The sequence below is a fragment of the Schistocerca americana genome, chromosome 1, assembly GCF_021461395.2.
Source record: "Schistocerca americana isolate TAMUIC-IGC-003095 chromosome 1, iqSchAmer2.1, whole genome shotgun sequence".
Classification (NCBI taxonomy): domain Eukaryota; kingdom Metazoa; phylum Arthropoda; class Insecta; order Orthoptera; family Acrididae; genus Schistocerca; species Schistocerca americana.
In genome coordinates this window covers 1152797042-1152817953 of record NC_060119.1, presented here as the reverse complement: position 1 = coordinate 1152817953, position 20912 = coordinate 1152797042, and the positions used below count along the sequence as shown (strand labels likewise).

At 42.1% G+C, this 20912-nt stretch overlaps 1 protein-coding gene across 2 annotated transcripts in view; it reads left to right on the top strand.

Moving 5' to 3' along the window:
- The window catches only part of LOC124619476 (protein transport protein Sec24C), a 119497-nt gene that overhangs the window by 48804 nt on the left and 49781 nt on the right, over positions 1 to 20912 (top strand). For both annotated transcript variants that reach the window (XM_047145895.1, XM_047145888.1), the window contains exons 4-7: positions 3376 to 4383; positions 8010 to 8177; positions 8458 to 8637; positions 14756 to 14951. In XM_047145895.1, coding sequence (XP_047001851.1) covers positions 3376 to 4383; positions 8010 to 8177; positions 8458 to 8637; positions 14756 to 14951 — 1552 coding nt within the window. The remainder of the gene's footprint in view (positions 1 to 3375; positions 4384 to 8009; positions 8178 to 8457; positions 8638 to 14755; positions 14952 to 20912) is intronic.

The window sequence follows — 20912 nt, the reverse complement described above, 5'->3', positions numbered from 1 at the left end:
AAATACGCTTAAAACATCAGAAAATAGCATCTTAATGAAGCCTTTGAATACAACAGTGTTTTGGCTAATTACAAATACACTCCTGGAAATTGAAATAAGAACACCGTGAATTCATTGTCCCAGGAAGGGGAAACTTTATTGACACATTCCTGGGGTCAGATACATCACATGATCACACTGACAGAACCACAGGCACATAGACACAGGCAACAGAGCATGCACAATCTCGGCACTAGTACAGTGTATATCCACCTTTCGCAGCAATGCAGGCTGCTATTCTCCCATGGAGACGATCGTAGAGATGCTGGATGTAGTCCTGTGGAACGGCTTGCCATGCCATTTCCACCTGGCGCCTCAGTTGGACCAGCGTTCGTGCTGGACGTGCAGACCGCGTGAGACGACGCTTCATCCAGTCCCGAACATGCTCAATGGGGGACAGATCCGGAGATCTTGCTGGCCAGGGTAGTTGACTTACACCTTCTAGAGCACGTTGGGTGGCACGGGATACATGCGGACGTGCATTGTCCTGTTGGAACAGCAAGTTCCCTTGCCGGTCTAGGAATGGTACAACGATGGGTTCGATGACGGTTTGGATGTACCGTGCACTATTCAGTGTCCCCTCGACGATCACCAGTGGTGTACGGCCAGTGTAGGAGATCGCTCCCCACACCATGATGCCGGGTGTTGGCCCTGTGTGCCTCGGTCGTATGCAGTCCTGATTGTGGCGCTCACCTGCACAGCGCCAAACACGCATACGACCATCATTGGCACCAAGGCAGAAGCGACTCTCATCGATGAAGACGACACGTCTCCATTCGTCCCTCCATTCACGCCTGTCGCGACACCACTGGAGGCGGGCTGCACGATGTTGGGGCGTGAGCGGAAGACGGCCTAACGGTGTGCGAGACCGTAGCCCAGCTTCATGGAGACGGTTGCGAATGGTCCTCGTCGATACCCCAGGAGCAACAGTGTCCCTAATTTGCTGGGAAGTGGCGGTGCGGTCCCCTACGGCACTGCGTAGGATCCTACGGTCTTGGCGTGCATCCGTGCGTCGCTGCGGTCCGGTCCCAGGTCGACGGGCACGTGCACCTTCCGCCGACCACTGGCGACAACATCGATGTACTGTGGAGACCTCACGCCCCACGTGTTGAGCAATTCGGCGGTACGTTCACCCGGCCTCCTGCATGCCCACTATACGCCCTCGCTCAAAGTCCGTCAACTGCACATACGGTTCACGTCCACGCTGTCGCGGCATGCTACCAGAAAGACTGCGATGGAGCTCCGTATGCCACGGCAAACTGGCTGACACTGACGGCGGCGGTGCACAAATGCTGCGCAGCTAGCGCCATTCGACGGCCAACACCGCGGTTCCTGGTGTGTCCGCTGTGCCGTGCGTGTGATCATTGCTTGTACAGCCCTCTCGCAGTGTCCGGAGCAAGTATGGTGGGTCTGACACACTGGTGTCAATGTGTTCTTTTTTCCATTTCCAGGAGCGTATAATTATTGCAGTTATTTTGTATTTTTACTAGAACTAAATATCAACAATTTGCTTTTTGAGTTAATTTATATGACTGACATGAGCAGATAACTCCTCCTCAATCATACAGGTACTGAAGAGTTAGGTTTTAAAATTAGATTCTTTGTTACTCATTATCAAAAGGACCAAATTGAATCCTTGGATCAGTGACACTGTTGTGGTAGCTCTCTAAAGAAGCAGTTATGCTTTAAACTGTTAGTAGAAAGAGCCAAGTGTGAGATAAGAGCTCCTATCAAAAATGTTGCTTCTTTCAAAGTAATTCAACAACTTGTTACACTGTGTGTGCTTAGTAAATTGATGTAGAATCAATAACATGCCAAATAAATTCGTAAAGCAGACAAAGTGCTGGTATGTTGCATTTTTCTTTTACTGGAGTTCTTGCTTAATTTTTCTAGTGGACATAACTGAGTGGAACCCCTTCGAATACTGGCTTTCACTGTACACTGATCATCCAGAACATTATGACCACCTACCTAATAGCAGGTATGCCCATGTTTGAGCACAGATAACAGCGGCAATGTGTAATGGCATTGAAGCAATGAGGCCTTGATAGGTCACTGGAGAGAACTGGCACCCCATCTGCACACACAAGTCACCTAATTCTTGTAAATCATGGAGAAGAGGCAATTAGCTCTAACACCACGTTCAGTCACGTCCCAGATGTGTTCAATTGGGTTCAGATAAGGCCAGTTGGGGGGCCAGCACATCCATTGGAACTGGTCATTGTGTTCCTTGAACTACTCCGTCATATTCCTGGCTTTGTGATATGACACATTATCTTGTTCAAAAATGCAACTGCCATCGAAACATAATCATTATGAAGGGGTGTATGTGGTCTGCAACCAGTGTAAGATACTCCTTGGCCATTATGTTACCTTGCACGAGCTCAACTGGACCCACGGATGCCCACATGAATGTTCCACAGAGCATAATGGAGCCATCACCAGCTTGTCTCCATCCTGTAGTACAGATGTCCCATGGAAGATAACAGATTTGCGCCCTCTCATCAGTATGATGAAGAAGGAATCGGGATCCATCAAACCACACAACACTCTGCCACTTTGCCAACATCCAGTGCCAATGGCCGTGTGCCCATTTCAGTCATAGTTGCTAATGTTGTGTTGTTAGAATTGGTATATGCATGGGTCGTCAGCTGCAGAGGCCCATTGTTAGGAATGTTTGGGGTATTGTGTGTTCACACACACTTACTCTGTCCTTAGTTCTGCCACAGTTCACCGCCTGTCAAGTTTTATCAGTCTGCCCAGCCTATAACGTCAGACATCTGTAATGAGGGATGGCCGCCCCACCCCACAACGTCAAGACGTGTTTTCACCTTGGTTTCGCCACATGTTGAAGACGTTCAACATTCACCACAGCACTTCTCAAACACCCGACAAGTCATGCAGTTTCCAAAATGCTCATGCTGAGCCTCCGGGTGATCACAGTCTGCCCTCTTTCAAACTCAGATATACTGTGCATCTACTGCATTCTACACACTGACTGCAAGCTCGCTGATTCTATTTGCACTGTACGTGTGTCTGGCTAGCAGTCATTCCTCACACACTGGCCAATCAGTGTATCTGCAGAACCTCAGCCACAATTTTAAGTCAAACAATAGTAGCATATAGTAATGACTGTACAGGAGTAAATTATTACTGCAGTATTAAAAAAGTCGTAAATGTGAAATTGAAGGACTATACTCACAGCACCGTTTGCAGGGAAATGAATCATGCTGAAAATATTTTGAAGTGTTTTGATGATGGTGAATTTTACAGTGAATCTTAGTGATGACAAAAAGAACGTACTATCACTGTAGTTGATTATTTTCTTCTTCTCAGGTTTTGCCTGGTGCTGGAGGGGGACCACCAGGCAAGCCGGGTTTCCCTAGTTCTCCTGCACAAGGCCTGGGAACATACGCTACTCCCGGGTCACAACCAGCACAGCAGCAGCGTCCGTCTCCGGGACCGTCTCCTTCACCGTACGTCAATGGTCCGGGGAGGGGACCGACACCAGTGTCGAGCCCACAGGCCTTAAACCCATCTCTGCAGTCCTCCCAGCTTCCTCCTCAGGGTAGTCCAAGACCACCTCCCACCCAAGGTCAGCATTCGAGCCTGCCGCCCGGCCATGGCGGCACTGCGCATCCACCGACGCACCCCGGAATGCCGTACGCACATGGTAGCCCTCTGCCTGCACAAACAGGTCCACCGGGTCACCCACCAACACACGGCAGACAGATACTTCCACAGACAAACCACGTGCAACCACGAGACACCACTGGTCCACAGTTCAACCAGATGCCACCACAAGGCAATGCTCTGCCGTCACAACAGTTGGGTTCTGTGCCTCCACAGTCCAGCCACCTACCACCACAGGGTGGTCCCCAGGCACCACAGCCACGGTACGGGTTCTCACAGAGTGGTCACATTCCATCTCAAACAGGTTCTGTGCCTCCACCGCAAAATGCGACATCCCCGCAGGGCAGTCCTATGCCTCCACATTCAGGCAACATGCCCCCACAGGGCAGTCCTATGCCTCCACATTTGGGCGGAATACCCCCACAGGGCAGCCCAATGCCTCCACACTTAGGTCCTCCATCTCACCTGAGCCAAGGCCACTCAGGGCCGAAACCTCCGGGACCACCAAGTGGCCAGATCCCTCCCCAGTACACACAAGGCAGCCAATTCCCCACACAGGCCTTCCAGCAGGGACCTCACCCTCCGCCTCCAGGACCTCCCATGCAAGGTCAAATACAGCCGCCACTACAAGGAGCCCAGCTTCCTGGAGGACCTTACAGGGGAGGACCACATATGCCACCACCACAAGGAAGTTACCCTTCATCACCTCAGGTTGGTAGATTACTGAATATATTTTGGAGTTGTAATATTTGACATTTAAAGATCTACGAGGGGCAGGCAAATGAGAACCAAACATCTGCCACAACGAAACCATGGAATGGTTTGATTCAAAAGTAATGACCAGACCTATTAAGACATTTATTCCACTGGCAGACGAGATGATCAATTTCTGTTTCATAAAATGTTGTCAGTCATTGATGGATCCATGACCACGCCCGCTCTGGCACTCCTTTATGTGACTGAAACAGACGTCCACGCATCTATTTCATCAGGTTTCCAACGATTTGAAAATCTTCTCGGCTGTACAGATGATGTTGCAGTGTTTCCTAACCATATTGCTGAAGCGTAGGCTTCGTCCGATTGGCAGTGTGGGGATGGGTGTCATCGTTTAACAGGATGCTTCCGTCGGGCAGCATTCTGACAGTCCAGCGACAAACTGCCAAGCCTCCAGTGGAAAAAATCCCACATCTCCCCTGCCAAAGAAATCCGAAGCAGTTCTCACATGTTCTGGTCAGGTCACCTTGACCTGTTTAGACTGCAGGGCTTTCTGCTCATTGAGTTCCTCGAGTGTGAAGCCACAGTCAATGCACAGCACTGTGAATAGACTTTGTAGAAACTGTGATGCACCATAAAGTCAGAATGCCCAGAAATGGTGTCAGACGGCATTGCCCTGTTGTGCAATAACGCCCACCCCCATATAGCCCGTTGGACGAAGTCTATGCTTCAGCGATTTTGTTGAGAAATGCTGCAACGTGTTCCATACTGCTTGCATCTCCACTGTGTGAATTTTACGTCATTGATGACCTGAAGAAAGACATAAATGGAAATCGGTTTCAGTTGTGTGAAGAATGCAAGAGTGGGTGTGGTTGTGGATCTGTCAGCAACCAACCACATTCTATGAAACAGGAATTGATCATCTCATTTGATTGGAACCATTCCCTGTTCCCACTGAGGTGAGTGTTTGGTTTCATTTGACTGCCCCTCATACATAGCATTTGAAATGTGGGTTTTCTATTTTGTAATTTTATCATTTTATATAAACCTTTCACTATTACGAAATTTTCTGGACACTGCAGTCTCTCTCCTTGTTGTTCTCTCTCTTTCCCTGCACTCTGCTATGAAGGACATACTGAAATAGGAGTATTCTAGATACCTCCAGTGCCTGTTGCTGAGACAGCTATCACAGACATAAAAAGTTATTTTGAAATGCCTGTAATCAATTATTTGGTGTGTAAATAAGCACAGTGTGTAGAATTAAAATAGGTACAAAATAACTGGAGAGATTCCAGTGACCAAGGGTTTCTGACAAAGATGCATGATAGCACCTACAGTATTTAAAACATAGTCAAAACCGGTTATAACGACATTGAAGGGACGAATGGTTTATGGTTGTTAAAGCCGATAGTTACACAAAACATATTTATTATTTGTTTTTTGATAAAAATTTCATGTCTGTAAATTTTAGGCTGCCATAGAGTTAACCCTTCAAAAAGTAGAGAAATATAGTACACTTACAGTATTTGCACTACAACATTTGTGGAGAGGAACTGAAGAGGAATTTTTCTTATGTTTATGCAGTATGTACAGCAATAAAATGTCATTAGATCGTAAAAACATTTAATAAGTGAACAAAGAAATACCAACAATGTAAATTGTTCAACAATGTCAAACACGATCTTGGACAATGGCTGACATAAAATGTTGAGCATGTTTAACCCTCAAATGGACCCACAGATTTTCACAACCTGAGCAGACGTCTGGTGTGCTTTGCACACACGTGAAGAATAGAGCTCTCTTTATGTTCAAGGTAAACATATATGAGCAAAATCACAGTTTTGTCTTAGTTTAATTAAACAGTAATGAAATAAACTTATATTACATGAGCTAAATCACTGTTCAATTAAACAATAATAAAATAAACTGTCATTGCCTCACTTTGTTGCTGTGTACAAATGTTACCCCGTAGTAATGGGATCCTTGGACCACTAAAAAACAGTGTTTCATCAGATCCCTGCGAAACATGTGTTCAATTACTAATTATCTCAGAGGCAACTGCTTCATTGTGGGATTGTGCTGCCAGTTTGAAATACTGATCATTTTCTAGCACAAATCATAAATTTTTTTACGAGCAAAGACAGCTGCATTGTGATATCGCCAATCTCAAATTGTCAACATACAGTGGCTCAGCAGAAAGCAAGGTCACCTGACCGATTCCACAGAGTAGTGGGTGGTGTTTATGAAGTACATCTAACTTTCCCACCTGTCAATTGCTGGAAGATGCGTCCTTTGCTGCTGCCGTAAGTTCATGTGATCCAGAAATCAGGGCACTTTCGGCTAAAGCAGCGTCAGAGAAGACCAATCCCCCAATTTGGACCTTGGGGTAGGATGCTAATCACCCGATCACACCCCAAATAAGTGTATCTGCATATGAGGTATCACATTGGGAACACTCAAACTGATACTTGCACAAGAGGTCTTGCTGCAGGTTGGTGATCCGGGTCATATGCGACTGCTCGAGGCACATGGGGTGCTGGTTGAACTGCAACCATGCTGCCTCACCCAGGTTTAGTGCCAAAAATACTGTGTGAGCAAATGAAATAGGTCCTTAAAAGTTAAATTTCTTGGGCTCAGTAAAGGACTTCAAATTTTTGCACTATTTCATACAACTCTGCACTACAGGACAATAATGAGATGGCTGTATCAGTTGGATTGACAATAAATCTTACCTGGCAGTGCAGCAACAATTGGTGTAGGTAATTCTCCCACATTTCCATGTACTTGCCAAAACTGGCAAAAGGCATCAGGGATGGCATGGATGAAGGCTTCTCTGCAACTGTCTGTCCCAACACCAGCGTGGTGTGAGAGCAAATGTGTTTAGCTGAGTAGCTCCTGCAGATGTTTATGGTGCAGCTCCTGCTGGAGGCACAATTGTCCCTGCCAGCACTGCAAAATTTCCGGGTCCATGGTGGGCACAAATTAACACAATGGAAAAAAAAGTGTTACATGGATAAGAATGTCCTCCATCATCAGTTTTGTGTCTGCTCGGCATGACAACACCGTAAAACTGTCCTGTAGCTAATGGTGGCTCGACTACAGAAGCAAGGGATCGGGAACTGCTGTGTGTGTGTGTGTGTGTGTGTGTGTGTGTGTGTGTGTGTGTGTGTGTGTGTGTGTGTGTGTGTTTGGGGGGGGGGGGGGGGCAGTGGGCAGTGGAGAGTCTGGATATTGAGTGGAGATGGGCACAGAGAAAAGCTTAAGACCTGACCAGTCCAAATGACTGAGCAGTGAGCAGTTAGCATGTGTGGAACCAAGAGCATGGTGTGGTGTGAGGGCCAGTTCCTCATCAGTCGAAGTCAGTGTAAGAACTGACGGGCCTGGACTGTTGCCACCAGCTAGTAAACACCTGGGTCAGAGGCTCTGCACCCACCATCTGTGGCAGATTACCACACTATGTTGCCACGGGACCCATGCCAGATCATCTTGGTGCCACTTGGTGTGGATTTTAAATCCTTTTATGCCTTCTTGATGTTTGACAACTGTTATCTTTAGTATAAATCTTTATATATATTTTTTGTATTTACTCTGATGTAGTGCTGATTGTCAATTTTGTACTTCAGGAGGGCTACTTGCCACAGCAGGCAGGGTATCAGCCACCACAGGCTGGTGTTGGTCCAGGCGGCAGCTACCCACCCACTCTGCCTGGCCAGCCCCAGCCGCAACCTGTGTATTCACCACAGCAACAACAGCAGGCTCGACGTCTGGACCCTGACCAGATGCCAAGTCCTGTGAGTAGCTTTTTTTTTTATAATTTTCCCTCATATTTGTACTGAACAAGAACCGTTTTTAGGTATTGCATCATACACATAAAATTCCTTAGTTATCAACGTACCAACTTGTACATTGTGGTTCCTACACATAGTTAAATTAAAATTGTATTAGAAATTAAAGTCCTATATTGTAATATGTGCCTGAAAATGATATAATAGGATGATTTTTTTTTGTTGGACTTTTTGTTTTGTTGCTTTTGTTTCTTGCCAGATATTGACAAAAACTCTGTTTTTACAGATTCAAGTTATGTTGGATGATCAACGCAACCGATCAGGTGTCTTCATAACAAACCAGAAAGGTTTGGTTCCACCTCTTGTGACAACAGACTTCATAACGCAGGACCAAGGAAATGCCAGTCCGCGTTACCTCCGTAGCTCTATTTATAATGTGCCTGTTACTGCTGAAATGATGAAGCAGGTATTGTGTTGTTGTTATTTTTAGATAGGAGCTAAACGCATTATTTGACATTTGTGTGTACTGGGCAAGATCAGCATAATGTCTGTGTCTGATGTATTTAGTAACTTTTTACATTTTTAGTGTCTGTCTGGGAAAACTCACTCACTTGTCTAATGAATCCTCACTAGTTGCATCAACTGAAACTAACCACACAAGATTAGAAGTTGTGGGGAGAAAATTCTGAATGCAATATGGAAGTTACAAAATCTGAAACGGAAATTGCAATGCCTCATTCTGTAGATAATAGAAGTTAGTGAAGTAAAATGTAGACAAGATAAAGATTTCTTACTGACAAATGTAGGTTAATATCAGCAGCAGGTAAGAATGATAAACTGGTGTTGAGTTCATTAGGAATAGGAAGATACGGTAAAGAGTGAGTCAGTGATGGGGTTGTTCTCATCAGAATCGACAATAGACCAATGCCAGCAACTGTAGTTCAGGTATTTCTGGTATACATGCCAACATCACGAAAAATTAGGAAGGTTCTTTGAATTCTGGAATAAATTTCAGCTAGTAATAGCAAATACACTGTTCAACAATCACAGCAGGAGGAGTTACACTTGGAACAGACAAGCAAAATTTGAAAAATATCAGCAGAATTACATCTGGTGAAACACACACACCCAAAATTGGGTGTATCCAGGAACAGGTACAGAAACCAATCACAATTTGCTAATAATGCTGAGTAGCTTAAAGTATAACATATCATCAGGAATAATTATTGTGTGAAGAACTAAGATACTGAGGTGATGATGAGAAATGATGACATGGGTTTGAAGTTCTCAGAGGCTGTAGATACATAGGTTATGAATACTACAGCAGGCAATTCAGTTGAGGAATGGGCATCCCTAAGAAGAGCCATCATCTGCGTCTACATTATTATTTGATTTTAAACAGAAAATATTCCACTGAAGATAGCTTGGACCAGTTACTTCTGCACCTATCTGAGTTCTCAGAAAATTTGTTTCCAACTGCAGTACAGTAATCAACAGGTAAAAAGAAGGTAGCTGTGAAGAAACCTAGGGTAGCAGAAGCAGTCATTCATTTAATCAATGAAAGAAGGAAATATTAAATAAAAGATAAGTATACTGCAGTATAAGTCACTTACGAATTAAATCAGTAGGAAGTACAGAGAAGCCAAGGCAAAATGGCCAGAGAAAAAGTGTGAAGAATTCACAAAGAAATAGGCATTAGGAGGTCAGATTCAATTTACAGGAAAGCCAAAATTACTTTTGGTGAAATTGAAAGCAAAGGCATGAACATTAAAGAGTGCAAATGGAATCATACTTTTGAATACAGAGGAGAGAGTGGTATGGTGGATCGAGTTAGTGTCTTTGAAGGCAAGGAACTGTCTGCTGATGCGATAGAAGAAGCAATAGAAATAGGGTAACTTACAGGATCCATTATAAGAGTCATGGTTAGACAGAACTTTGGAACATTTTGCTGTCAAACATGGCAGAAGAGATGGGTAACATTCCTTCAGAATTTTTCAAAATCATTGGGGAGTGGCTCCCAAGGATTATTGAAGTTAGTTTGTAGAGTCTTTGAGAGTAGACATGCAATCAAATGTTTGGAAAAATTTCACCCACACAATCCTGAAGATAACAAAAGTATATAAAATGTGAGAACTATCACCCAATCAGCATAACAGGTCATATATCAATGTTGGTTACAAGAATGTAACAATATAATGAAAAAGATAGTATCTCTGTCCATGTCAAACATACCAACTACCAGTAATAACTTCACTTAAACAGCTGCCACTCATTCCATACCAAGAAGTCCCATCCATACAATCTAGCCAGCCATGGCCATTGCATCTGTAGTGACAAATGATCCCTCTTGAAATATATTGAGGGTCGTACTGAGGCCTTTAGAGGTCGTAATTACCCTCCCAACCTTGTACAAATACAGATCTCGCATGCCTTATCCTTCCAGCCACCCAACACTTCCCAAAGCCCCAGCATCCAGCCACAGAGGAGCATTCCCCTTGTGACCTAATACCACCAGGACTGAAGCAACAGAATCGCACTGTCCACCAGGGTTTTTGACTACTTCTCGTCATGCCCTGAAATGAGAACAGTCTTATCCACTATCCTTCCACTCCTCCCACAGCGATATTCCACTACCTGCCAGACCTGCACAATATCCTCATCTATCCTTACACAACCCCTGTTCCCAGCCCCTTGCCATCTCCTTTTCCACTAAACGTCCCCCACCCCCCCTCCTTCGTCTAACCTTCCAACTGCACCTAGTCGCCCCATTATCCACCTCGTCCGTGCACGCTCCCAGCAGCACTTTGTCTCCCACCCCTACCCTTCTATCCTCCACCTCCCCGCCCCAGACTCCTTACCCCCACCCAGTTGCCTCTCCCATAACGCCCTGTTGCTCACTGTCTGGCTCTATCTGCCAGACTGTGTGTGCTGTGTGTGCTGTGTGTGCTGTGTAAGTTTGTGTATGTTGTCTACTTTGACAAACACCTTGTTGGCTGACAGCTGACTTTCCAACAGTTTTCCCTTCTCTGATTCAGCATCTCTGCTACATAGTGAGTAGCAACTATCCTTTTCATTATACTGTGCCATTCTATCCTAGATTTTCCATCGCTTGCTTACCAAAACAATATGCAGGAGACTAGAAAAAAATAAGGATGTGCTATATGACACTCAATTTGGCTCCAAGGAAGATAAAGGTACGAAAAAGCCAGTTATGTTTTGTATGACAATGGAAACAAGATTTAATCAAAGTCAAGATACTTTCATAAGAATTGTTAACCCAGGAAAAGTGATCAACATAAAATGGTGAAAGATGTTAAAAATTCTCATAGAAATAGGTAGAAGTTACTGGGAAAGGTAGTATGCAGCAGAATCATTATAAATATGGAAGAACAAAAGAGAAGTTCTTAAACTGAAAAGGGTGTTAAACAAGGATGCAGTCTTTCTCCCCTATTGTTCAACCTACACATTGAAGAAGCAATGGGAGAAATGAAAGAAAAGTTCAGGAGTGGAATTTAAATTCAACTTGAAAGGCTATCATTTATAAGATTTACTTAACTATCCTCAGTGAAGTGAGGAAGAATTACAGGACTTCCTGAATAGAGTGCACAGACTGCTAAGTGTAGATTATGGATTGGAGTTAACCAAAGAAAGACAAAAATTGGGAGTGGAAGATATGAGATTAGGGATGAACATGACATAAAAACTGGGGACCACATAGTAAATGAAGAGAAGAAATTCTGCCATCTTGGAAACAAAGTAGTGCCTGTGGATGAAACAAAAATATATGTAAAGCACACTAGTATAGGCAAAGAGGGCATTCCTTCCCAAAAGACTACTGGTATCAACATAGGCCTTAATTTAAGGAAGAAATTTGTGAGAACATGTAGCTCATTATTGTATGGAAGTGAAAACCAGAAATGGAGTGCCAGAACATTTGAGATGTGTTGGTACGGAAGCATGCTGAAAATAAAACTTGGATGATACCATAAGAAATAAGGTCCTCCACAGAGTCTGTAAGAAAACGTGAATTTGAAGAAGGAACAAGATGACAGGATATGTATTGAGACAAGAGAGAATAATTTCTATGGTGCTAGATGCAGCCATGCAGGGCAAGTACTGAAGTGAAATACAGAGACTGGAATATATCCAGTGAATAATGGAAAATGCTGAATATAAATGCTACTTGAAGATGAGATTGCTATAGGTGAGGAAGTTGTGGTGCGCAGCATCAAACCAGTCAAAAGACTGATGATGGAAAAAGGGGGGAGGGGATGGAAAAAAGTGGGAGGGATGGGCAATCATTTGCCAAGACTATTAGGTACAATCCGTATACTTTGTAAGAGACTGTGCATTGATGTTGCTATTTACTGCTCAATATGACTGTATAGTGATCAGTTAGGACTATTGAGAATAATCAGCATTAGTGATTTAAAAGCCTGTGTTGTCTACATTGCTGTTATACCTGGTGGTGATGTTGTATTTAGTCCAAAGACTGATTTGATGCATTACTCCACACCAGTCTATCCTACACAAGCCTTTTTATCTGTGTGTAACTGCTGTGAACTACATTTAGTTGAACTGCATTTGAGCCTTAATCTACAGTTTTTACCTTACACACTTCCCTCTATTACCAAATTGAAGGTTCCTTGATCCTCAGGATGTGCCCTATCAACCAATACATTCTTGTAGTCAGGTCGTGCTTTAAATTTATTTTTCCCCAACTTGGTTCAGTATTTCCTCTTTAGTTATTTGATCTATCCTTCTCTCAACACTCACCTGTGTCACCACATTTCAGAAGGTTCTATCCTCTTCTTGCCTGAACTCTTTATGCTTCTGAAAAAGGCTACCCTCCAGACAATACCTATAGAAAAGATTTTCTAACATTTATTTTTATATCTGTTATTAACAAACTCCTCAGTTAAGTAATGATTTTCTTGCTATTGCCATTGTGTGTTTCTTATCCTCTGTACTTTGTCCATCAGTTACTTTTGGTCTAAGTAACAACTCATCTGCTTCTTTTGGTGTCACATTTTATAATCTCACTCCTTCAGAATCATCTGATCTAATCTGACTGTATGGCATGCCATTGTTTTACTTTTGCTGTTGTTTGTCTTATAATATCTTTTCAAGACAATGTTTATTTTGTTCAACTGCTCTTCATTCCTGTATCAACTCTGACTGAATTAAAATATCATCAGTGAAACCTCATAGCTTTTACTCCTTCTTCCTGGACTTGAATTTGCTTTCCAAATTTTTCCTTAGCTTCCTTCGCAGTCTGCTCAGTGAACAAATTAAGTAACATCCAGGATAGACAAAAACCCTGTCTCACTCTGCTTTGAACCACTGTTTCCCTTTAATCTCCTTTGACACAATTGGAGTCTAGTGGTGACAGTGTTCTGAACTGGAGAGTACCTACCATATCCTTTCCCTCACTTCATCCATTGTGAAAGCCTGCAGCGTGCTCTCCAATCATACGTAAAAACTTTCAGATTAGTTATAAAACTTCTGCTATAAATGTAAATGTTAAAACTTCCTGGCAGATTAAAACTGTTTGTCGGACCAGGACTCGAATATGGGATCTTTGCCTTTCACACTCAAGTGCTTTACTGCCTAGGTACCAAAGTGTGACTCATAACCTGCCCTCACAGCTCTACTTCCACCAGTACGTCATCTCCACATTCAATACTTCACTGAAGTTCTTTTGCATACCTTATGAGACTAACACTCCTTCCTTTCTTCCAGGAATACTAGTGTCACAAGGCATGCAGGAGAACTTTTGAGAAGTTTGGAAGATAGGAGATGAAGCACTGGCAGAAATAGAGCTGTGAGGAAGAATCATGAGTCGTGCTTGGGTAGAACAGTCAGTAGGGCACTTGATTGTGAAAGGCAGAGGTAAAAGGTTTAAAGTTCCAGTCAGGCAAATAATTTTAATATGCCAGAAAGTTTCAAATTGGCACACACTCTGCTGCAGAGCAAAGATTCGTTCTGGAAAACGAAATTTTGAAATAAATACTCCACAGAAAATTATGGTAACTCTTTTGTCAATTGCTGTTCCTCCCTTTTACAAATAAATTAGTTCACTCCAACATTATTTCTGTAGTATTCTTGAGTGAATGTGTTTCAGTTGAAAATATGTGCTACAGAATTTTATGAATTTAAATATTTTAACTGAAATGCTCTGGACTGAAATTAGCAAATATCAATATGTTAACTCTGATACTTAACACTCAGCTGTCGCTAGTAATTGTACCATCTGCCAAATTCTTCATTTGGATACCTTCTTGAGGTATTTCAAAAGGGACCAAAATAATCATTCAGGTCTCTCCCTCATAGATGTTGTCAGGTATTCCGTGACTAATGACCCTCAATGACAAAATAATTAAAGAGATGATTTCCTAGTGTGTGTAGTGAAACCTGTTAGATTTTTCAATCACAGGTACTTATTAAGGTACTTTTTCCCCCAATGGACGCTGCTGAATAATAGGGTTTTTGATTGTGCCACAAATATTCCATGTGTCCTCGTTAGTTTTTTTTTTTTTAATTTCCAATAGTCTGGGTTGCATACTAGCTGTTGATTCTTCCAGACTGCTGTACCATTCGGGCTAGTGATCAGCCCCTTGGCACAGCCTGCAGAAGGAGAATACCTACCACCAGTGGTAGACATGGGAGAAATTGGTCCTGTCCGCTGTGCGCGTTGCAAAGCCTATATGTGCCCTTACATGCAGTTTGTGGATGGAGGACGAAGATTCCACTGTCCTTTCTGCAAAGCCACAACAGAAGGTGAGATGCAAAATAACACAGTTTTGTGTGTGTCTTTATACACATATAATTTGCCACAACCCACTAAAGTCTCATTAATGTAGAGGTTTTGCAAAACATGATTTGAGCAAAAACTGTTAGTCTCTTTATTTAAAACTTATTCCAGAGGTTGCTTTACATGACCTTATCACTTGGGATTAACTGCAAACAGGGTACCGTTTTCTGCACTTGCTTTATGGGTATATCTTCTTCTCTCTCATCTCACCACAGTTAGTTGGTTTCACAAAATACGATACAAGCCAAAAACCTCAAAGTGCCTGTAATTTTAAAAAAATCATCATTTTACGAAACAAAATAAATGTGGATAGATAAAATATCTACTCACCAAGCAGTACAAAGAGAAACGTAAGATCTGGATATGTGCAATACACCACCAAGCTCACCTCAGGCTTCACTTCACATAGTAGCCGGCCGAAGTGCCCGTGTGGTTCTAGGCGCTGCAGTCTGGAACCGCGGGACCGCTACGGTCGCAGGTTCGAATCCTGCCTCGGGCATGGATGTGTGTGATGTCCTTAGGTTAGTTCAGTTTAACTAGTTCTAAGTTCTAGGGGACTAATGACCTCAGAAGTTGAGTCTCATGGTGCTCAGAGCCATTTGAACTTCACATAGTTATCCCACTAGCCTAGTTCAAAAACAGATTTCTTGGGCCATCATATCCAACAAGCAACTTAGAAGTACACCACTTGTCATTAAATACCATCCTGATTGTGTTGTATTAATCAGTTACACAGACAGGGCTGTGACTTTGTAGAATTGTGCCCTTAAATGAGGTTAATTTTGTGTGGTATTTACCTCATCCCATATGGAATAACCTTTTCTCATTCACTCCCACCCCCCACCCCCACCCAAAAAAAAAACCTCAACAGTATTCTCTGTTCGGACCCTATGCATCTTCTACACCCATTTCTCTAACCTGTGGTTCCTGCCCCTGTGCCTTTCCCTGTGTAAGACTTGCCTGATACATCTTCCTGCACCAGCCATGTAACTGATAAAAAGTACACTATTAAAGGAAGAGCCACCTGTGAAATGACACTTGTCATATACCAGCTATTACATAAACACTGTTCGGTCTTCTACATTAGTATGAATATCATTGAATTATCAGTTAGGATGAATTGACATAGACAGTGTGTGTGTGTGTGTAGTGGCAAACACAATATCATTTTGCAGAGCACTTTCTCTACAAGGTGACAGTCATGACCTTGGTGCCTGTTTCGCCGTATGTGACAACTGGATTTTCCCTCCTGACACAAGTTTCTCAAAACTCTAAAAGTGGGAACTGGCTTTACAACATGTGCTTGGTTCTCATTACCTAAATTTAATTAATTTCTGTGGTCTCAGCATTTATTTTCAGTAACTGTTCCTTTTCTTCACCCACTTTTATTTTTCTTTATTTTTATTTTGCAACCTGTCAATTTTTTTCCTGCCCCCCTCACCTCTCCACCACATATGACGCTTGAAGCTTTCTGCTCTGGCACTGACAACCTCAATATTGGGCACCCCTAACTAACTCTCTCTCTCTCTCTCTCTCTCTCTCTCTCTCTCTCTCTCTCTCTCTCTCTCTCTATCACACACACACACACACACACACACACACACACACACACACATTCTGATCTTATTGACCCTTGTACAATGTTTTACTAGTAATCTGGACTTGCTTATTATCGTGTCTTCCACCTTTAAGGTCTCAGGTTTTGAAATCTCTTAAGAGTGCACACACCAACATTGTCAGTCAGTCTTCCTTTCTCATCCCATCCAGTAAGTCTCCCCTGATCCAGGAATCTGAGTGACTTTTCTGTAACTCTTCCATTTCATAAATCTCGGTGGTCCTTTTCCTTCATTGTCTTCCTTTCCCTTCAACCCATCTGCCATAATGAGGCCGTGAGTTCAAAAGCTCATGCATTTCCAAGTCTTTGTTGTGGTTTCTCCTGCCACTGCTTAGTGAGTAGATTTTTTTATCTATTCATACAGTATTTTTGAACACTGATTATTTTTGTTGACATATGTAACGAGAATGAAATGATGGTACTGATTGCTGTGTGACTGACAATACACTACTATTCTTGTTAAGAAATTTACTCATTAGCAAACTAATGTTAGAAGTATTAACTAGAAAAAGCACTGTGAAGTAGTAACAGGAAGGATCTTGTTATATTTTTTTAATTTTTTTTAAGCAAATGGGAGGACTATAGAAGAGATCATTGAGAATGATTGTAAGGAAACAAGCCCATTACTGTTTTATTTCTAAAGAAGGAAAAAACTGGATCAGGTGCTGAAATCAATAGGTTGCGGTTTTCTTTTAGTATGTATAATTTAATGTAGGAAATACATTGCCATCAGTCTCTCGGTATTTGCAGTCAGGAAAGTGGATCTGTTCTGAAAGGATGGTACCCTGCAGATCTTGGCATTTCTTTAGGAAGAAATTGACAAAATATGTGAAATAACATGAAAGAAACTTACTGGCAGATTAAAACTGTGTGTTGGACCAAAAGTCTAACTCAGGAACTTGGAGTACATGAGGGTAGTCAGTGTCATTTTTTGTATTCCGAGGGAGCTTCTTGTAAATTATTATTCCCGTCAGGATAACTCCTTTTTGTACTATATTGAGAGTAGCTGTGTCTTTGTGAAGGTCTTGCTTCTGGCACGTGTTATGATTGTTTGTGTCACAGTTAGTTTGGAACATTTTTGTTATTGTTTACGAATATCATCATTGAGTAGATGTACTGACTTGTCAGCATCCCTGGTGTCTTGAATAGGTGCCTAGAGGATGTCAGATTTGAAACACCACAGATCAACCTCATAGCTCTCTTTTCCACTTCTGCAGCATTTCCCAATAACATTATCCCATAAGAGATCAGAGTGTGGAAATATGCAAAATATGACAAAATTATTGTTTTCCTGTCAATGTAGGGCAAATAGCTCTTAATGCAAAAAACATGCCGAGATTATTTTCTTGTGCAGGTAATAGATATGTTCATTTCATCTTAATTTTACATCCATTTATATTTTTAGAAATGCTATGTGTGAAATTTCATTTGGTTTTCTTACCATTGATATCTATTTCAAGGAGTTAAAGCATGTTATTTGCTGGCTGAAACTGTATTAAATTTGTTTTTGGGAGGTTTAATGATACACTATTTGCTATGAACCATTTGTATACTTGCTGTATTGTTTCAGCTGTAATCTGCATTGAGGATTTCAGACCCTTGATCAAGACAGTAATATAATCAGCAAACATTACTACATTTGAATTGTTATTTGATGATGGTGGAAGGTCATTAACATACACTTACAGTGATCAGTGCTCCAAGGATCAAGCCCTGGGGAACACTGTACTTAATAGTTCCCTACTCTGCTTTTATTTCTTCACCTGCACCTGTCAGGGCAAGTCTTGTTTTTGTTATGTTGGTATGCAAGTAGGATTCTAGCCAAGCTAATGGTTCTAACAATATTACGAAAGGAAAGTTACCACTCACCATATAAAAGAGATGCTGAGTTGCAGGTAGACTCAGCAAAAAGACTGTCACAAATAAACTTATGGCCAGCAAGGCCTTTCTCGAAAATAGCTCGTTCACTCTCTCTCTCTCTCTCTCTCTCTCTCTCTCTCTCTCTCTCTCTCTCTCACACACACACACACACACACACACACACACACACACACACACACACACACAGAGAGAGAGAGAGAGAGAGAGAGAGAGAGAGAGAGAGAGAGAGAGAGAGAGAGAGAGAGAATATCCCTATAGGGTGTTGTACACTACCCTCTCAAATAATTTCTGAAAAAACTGACAGCAGAGAGATAACTGAAAGATATTACATGTCTCCCACCACCTTTTTGTATCAGCATCATTGTTGCATGTTTTAATCTATTAGAAAATAGCCCAGTTTTCATAGACTGATTACATAAATAGCACAATACGGGGTGGAATCCAAAATTTTTGGGACTGGCTCTGCCATCTGGAAAGTAGTAGTAGTAGTAGTAGTAGTAGTAGTAGTAGTTCTTTGCACCGCTAGGTAGCAAGAGCTGCATATCTGATGAGTCAGTGTGCGGAGTGGCATTCAGCTGGGAGGATGTGTTGCGTGTCCACAGTGATGTCTGTAATACTCTGTGTTTGGTGTGTGGTGATTTTACAATGGATCCGCGAACAGAACAGTGCATGTGTATCAAATTCTGTGCGAGTCTTGGGAAAAGTGCTACGGAGACCCTTGCAATGATTCAGCAAGTGTTTGGGGGACAGAGCATGAGCCATACGCGTGTGTTTGAGTGGCTCTCCAAGACCCAAAAAAGTGAGACAAGTGAAGAGCATGATCATAGTTTTCTTTGATACCAAGGGAATTGTGCACAAAGAATTGGCCCCACCCAACCAAACAGTGAATTCCGCGTACTACTGTGACGTTTTGCGATGGCTCCGTGAAAATGTGCGGCGACGACGGCTCGAACTTTGGTGTCGAGGGTACTGGCTGCTGCATAACGGCAACGCACCCTGTCACACGTCCTTGCTCACCAGGAAGTTTTTGGCAAAAAACAACATGGTGGTTGTACCCTACCCACCATACTTGCCAGATTTGGCACCTTGTGACTTAGTGCTATTACGAAAACTGAAACTTGAGTTAAAAGGCTGTTGGTTCAACACTCTAGAGTGGGTTCAAGAAGTGTCGCTGGCGGTGATAAACACCCTCAAAGTACAGGACTTCTAGAAAACGTCTGACCAGTGGCAGAAGTGCTGGGACCAGTGTGAACATGTGGATGGGAACTATTTCAAGGGGGGTGATGGTCATTAGTCCTAAGGTAAGGTTTTTAACAGTCCTGTCCTGAAAATTTTGGATAGCACCTTGTATATTGCTGATCGTCACTGTATAATTTTAGTGCCTGGTTGACATTCCATTGTATCCAGAAGAGCTGGTGCTTTGTAGGGATCATATTATTTTTATAATTTCATTGAATGTGTTCTGGATTTGAAGTGCAGTATCGTTGTTGGTATACTTTAGGTAAAATTAAGTAGTTGTATGGCTTCTGAGGAGGCTGTGTGTTCCTAGTAGAACGTGAAGTAAAAGTATAAAAGCTTGGTTGCATAAATGACTAGATCACAGGCGTGAAGGCAATGATGATTTACCACCAAGAGCTGCTCATAAAATTTAGTTATTGAACAGCCAGTTTTGGCTCACATACCATCTACACCTACAGGGAGATTCACAAAGATATGCAAATATTTTAATATGCTATTCTAGATGTAAAACTAAGGAAAAAAGTTCATATAAACATAGGTCCACAAATGATTAGTTATGGAGCTATGGCTAATAAAATATTTTGCTTGAAATTTAGCAACTTCGCTGATATGAAGCCATCACAAAACTGTACGAGGTTAAAGTAAAGCACGATTTCCATTTACTTTGTTGTTATTGGTCTGGTGAATCTAATAAAACGTGTCCCAGACGTGTGTCTGTGGCAGTTTTCCAGAACACCTAGAGAAGCAAAGGTTATTATACGGGTAAATTTGTTTACTTTCCATTAAGAATGTAGAAACGTTTTTCATTGTTGGCAACCATTAGTGAGTTGTTTCTGTCATTTTGTAACCTTGAAACAAATTAGTTTTCAGTATTGTTCAGTTTATGAGGACAAAGTCAATACACATGAGGCATTACTTGCATTATGAATGCAATAGATGAAATTAAGAACAACCATGTGAAACTAAAACGAGCAACAAATTCTGTTCATACACATTCAGCTAAATGCATTGAATTCAGAGGAGACATTGAACATTTATTATGAACGTATTGTGAAACTATAGATACACTGTATAACTTCCTTAACACAAATTCACATGTGCTGCGGTATTAATAAAAGCAGATTATCTGGCTCATTCATACAGTTTCAGTCAATGTTATTACCATCATTTTTCCAAAATTAAATTATCTACA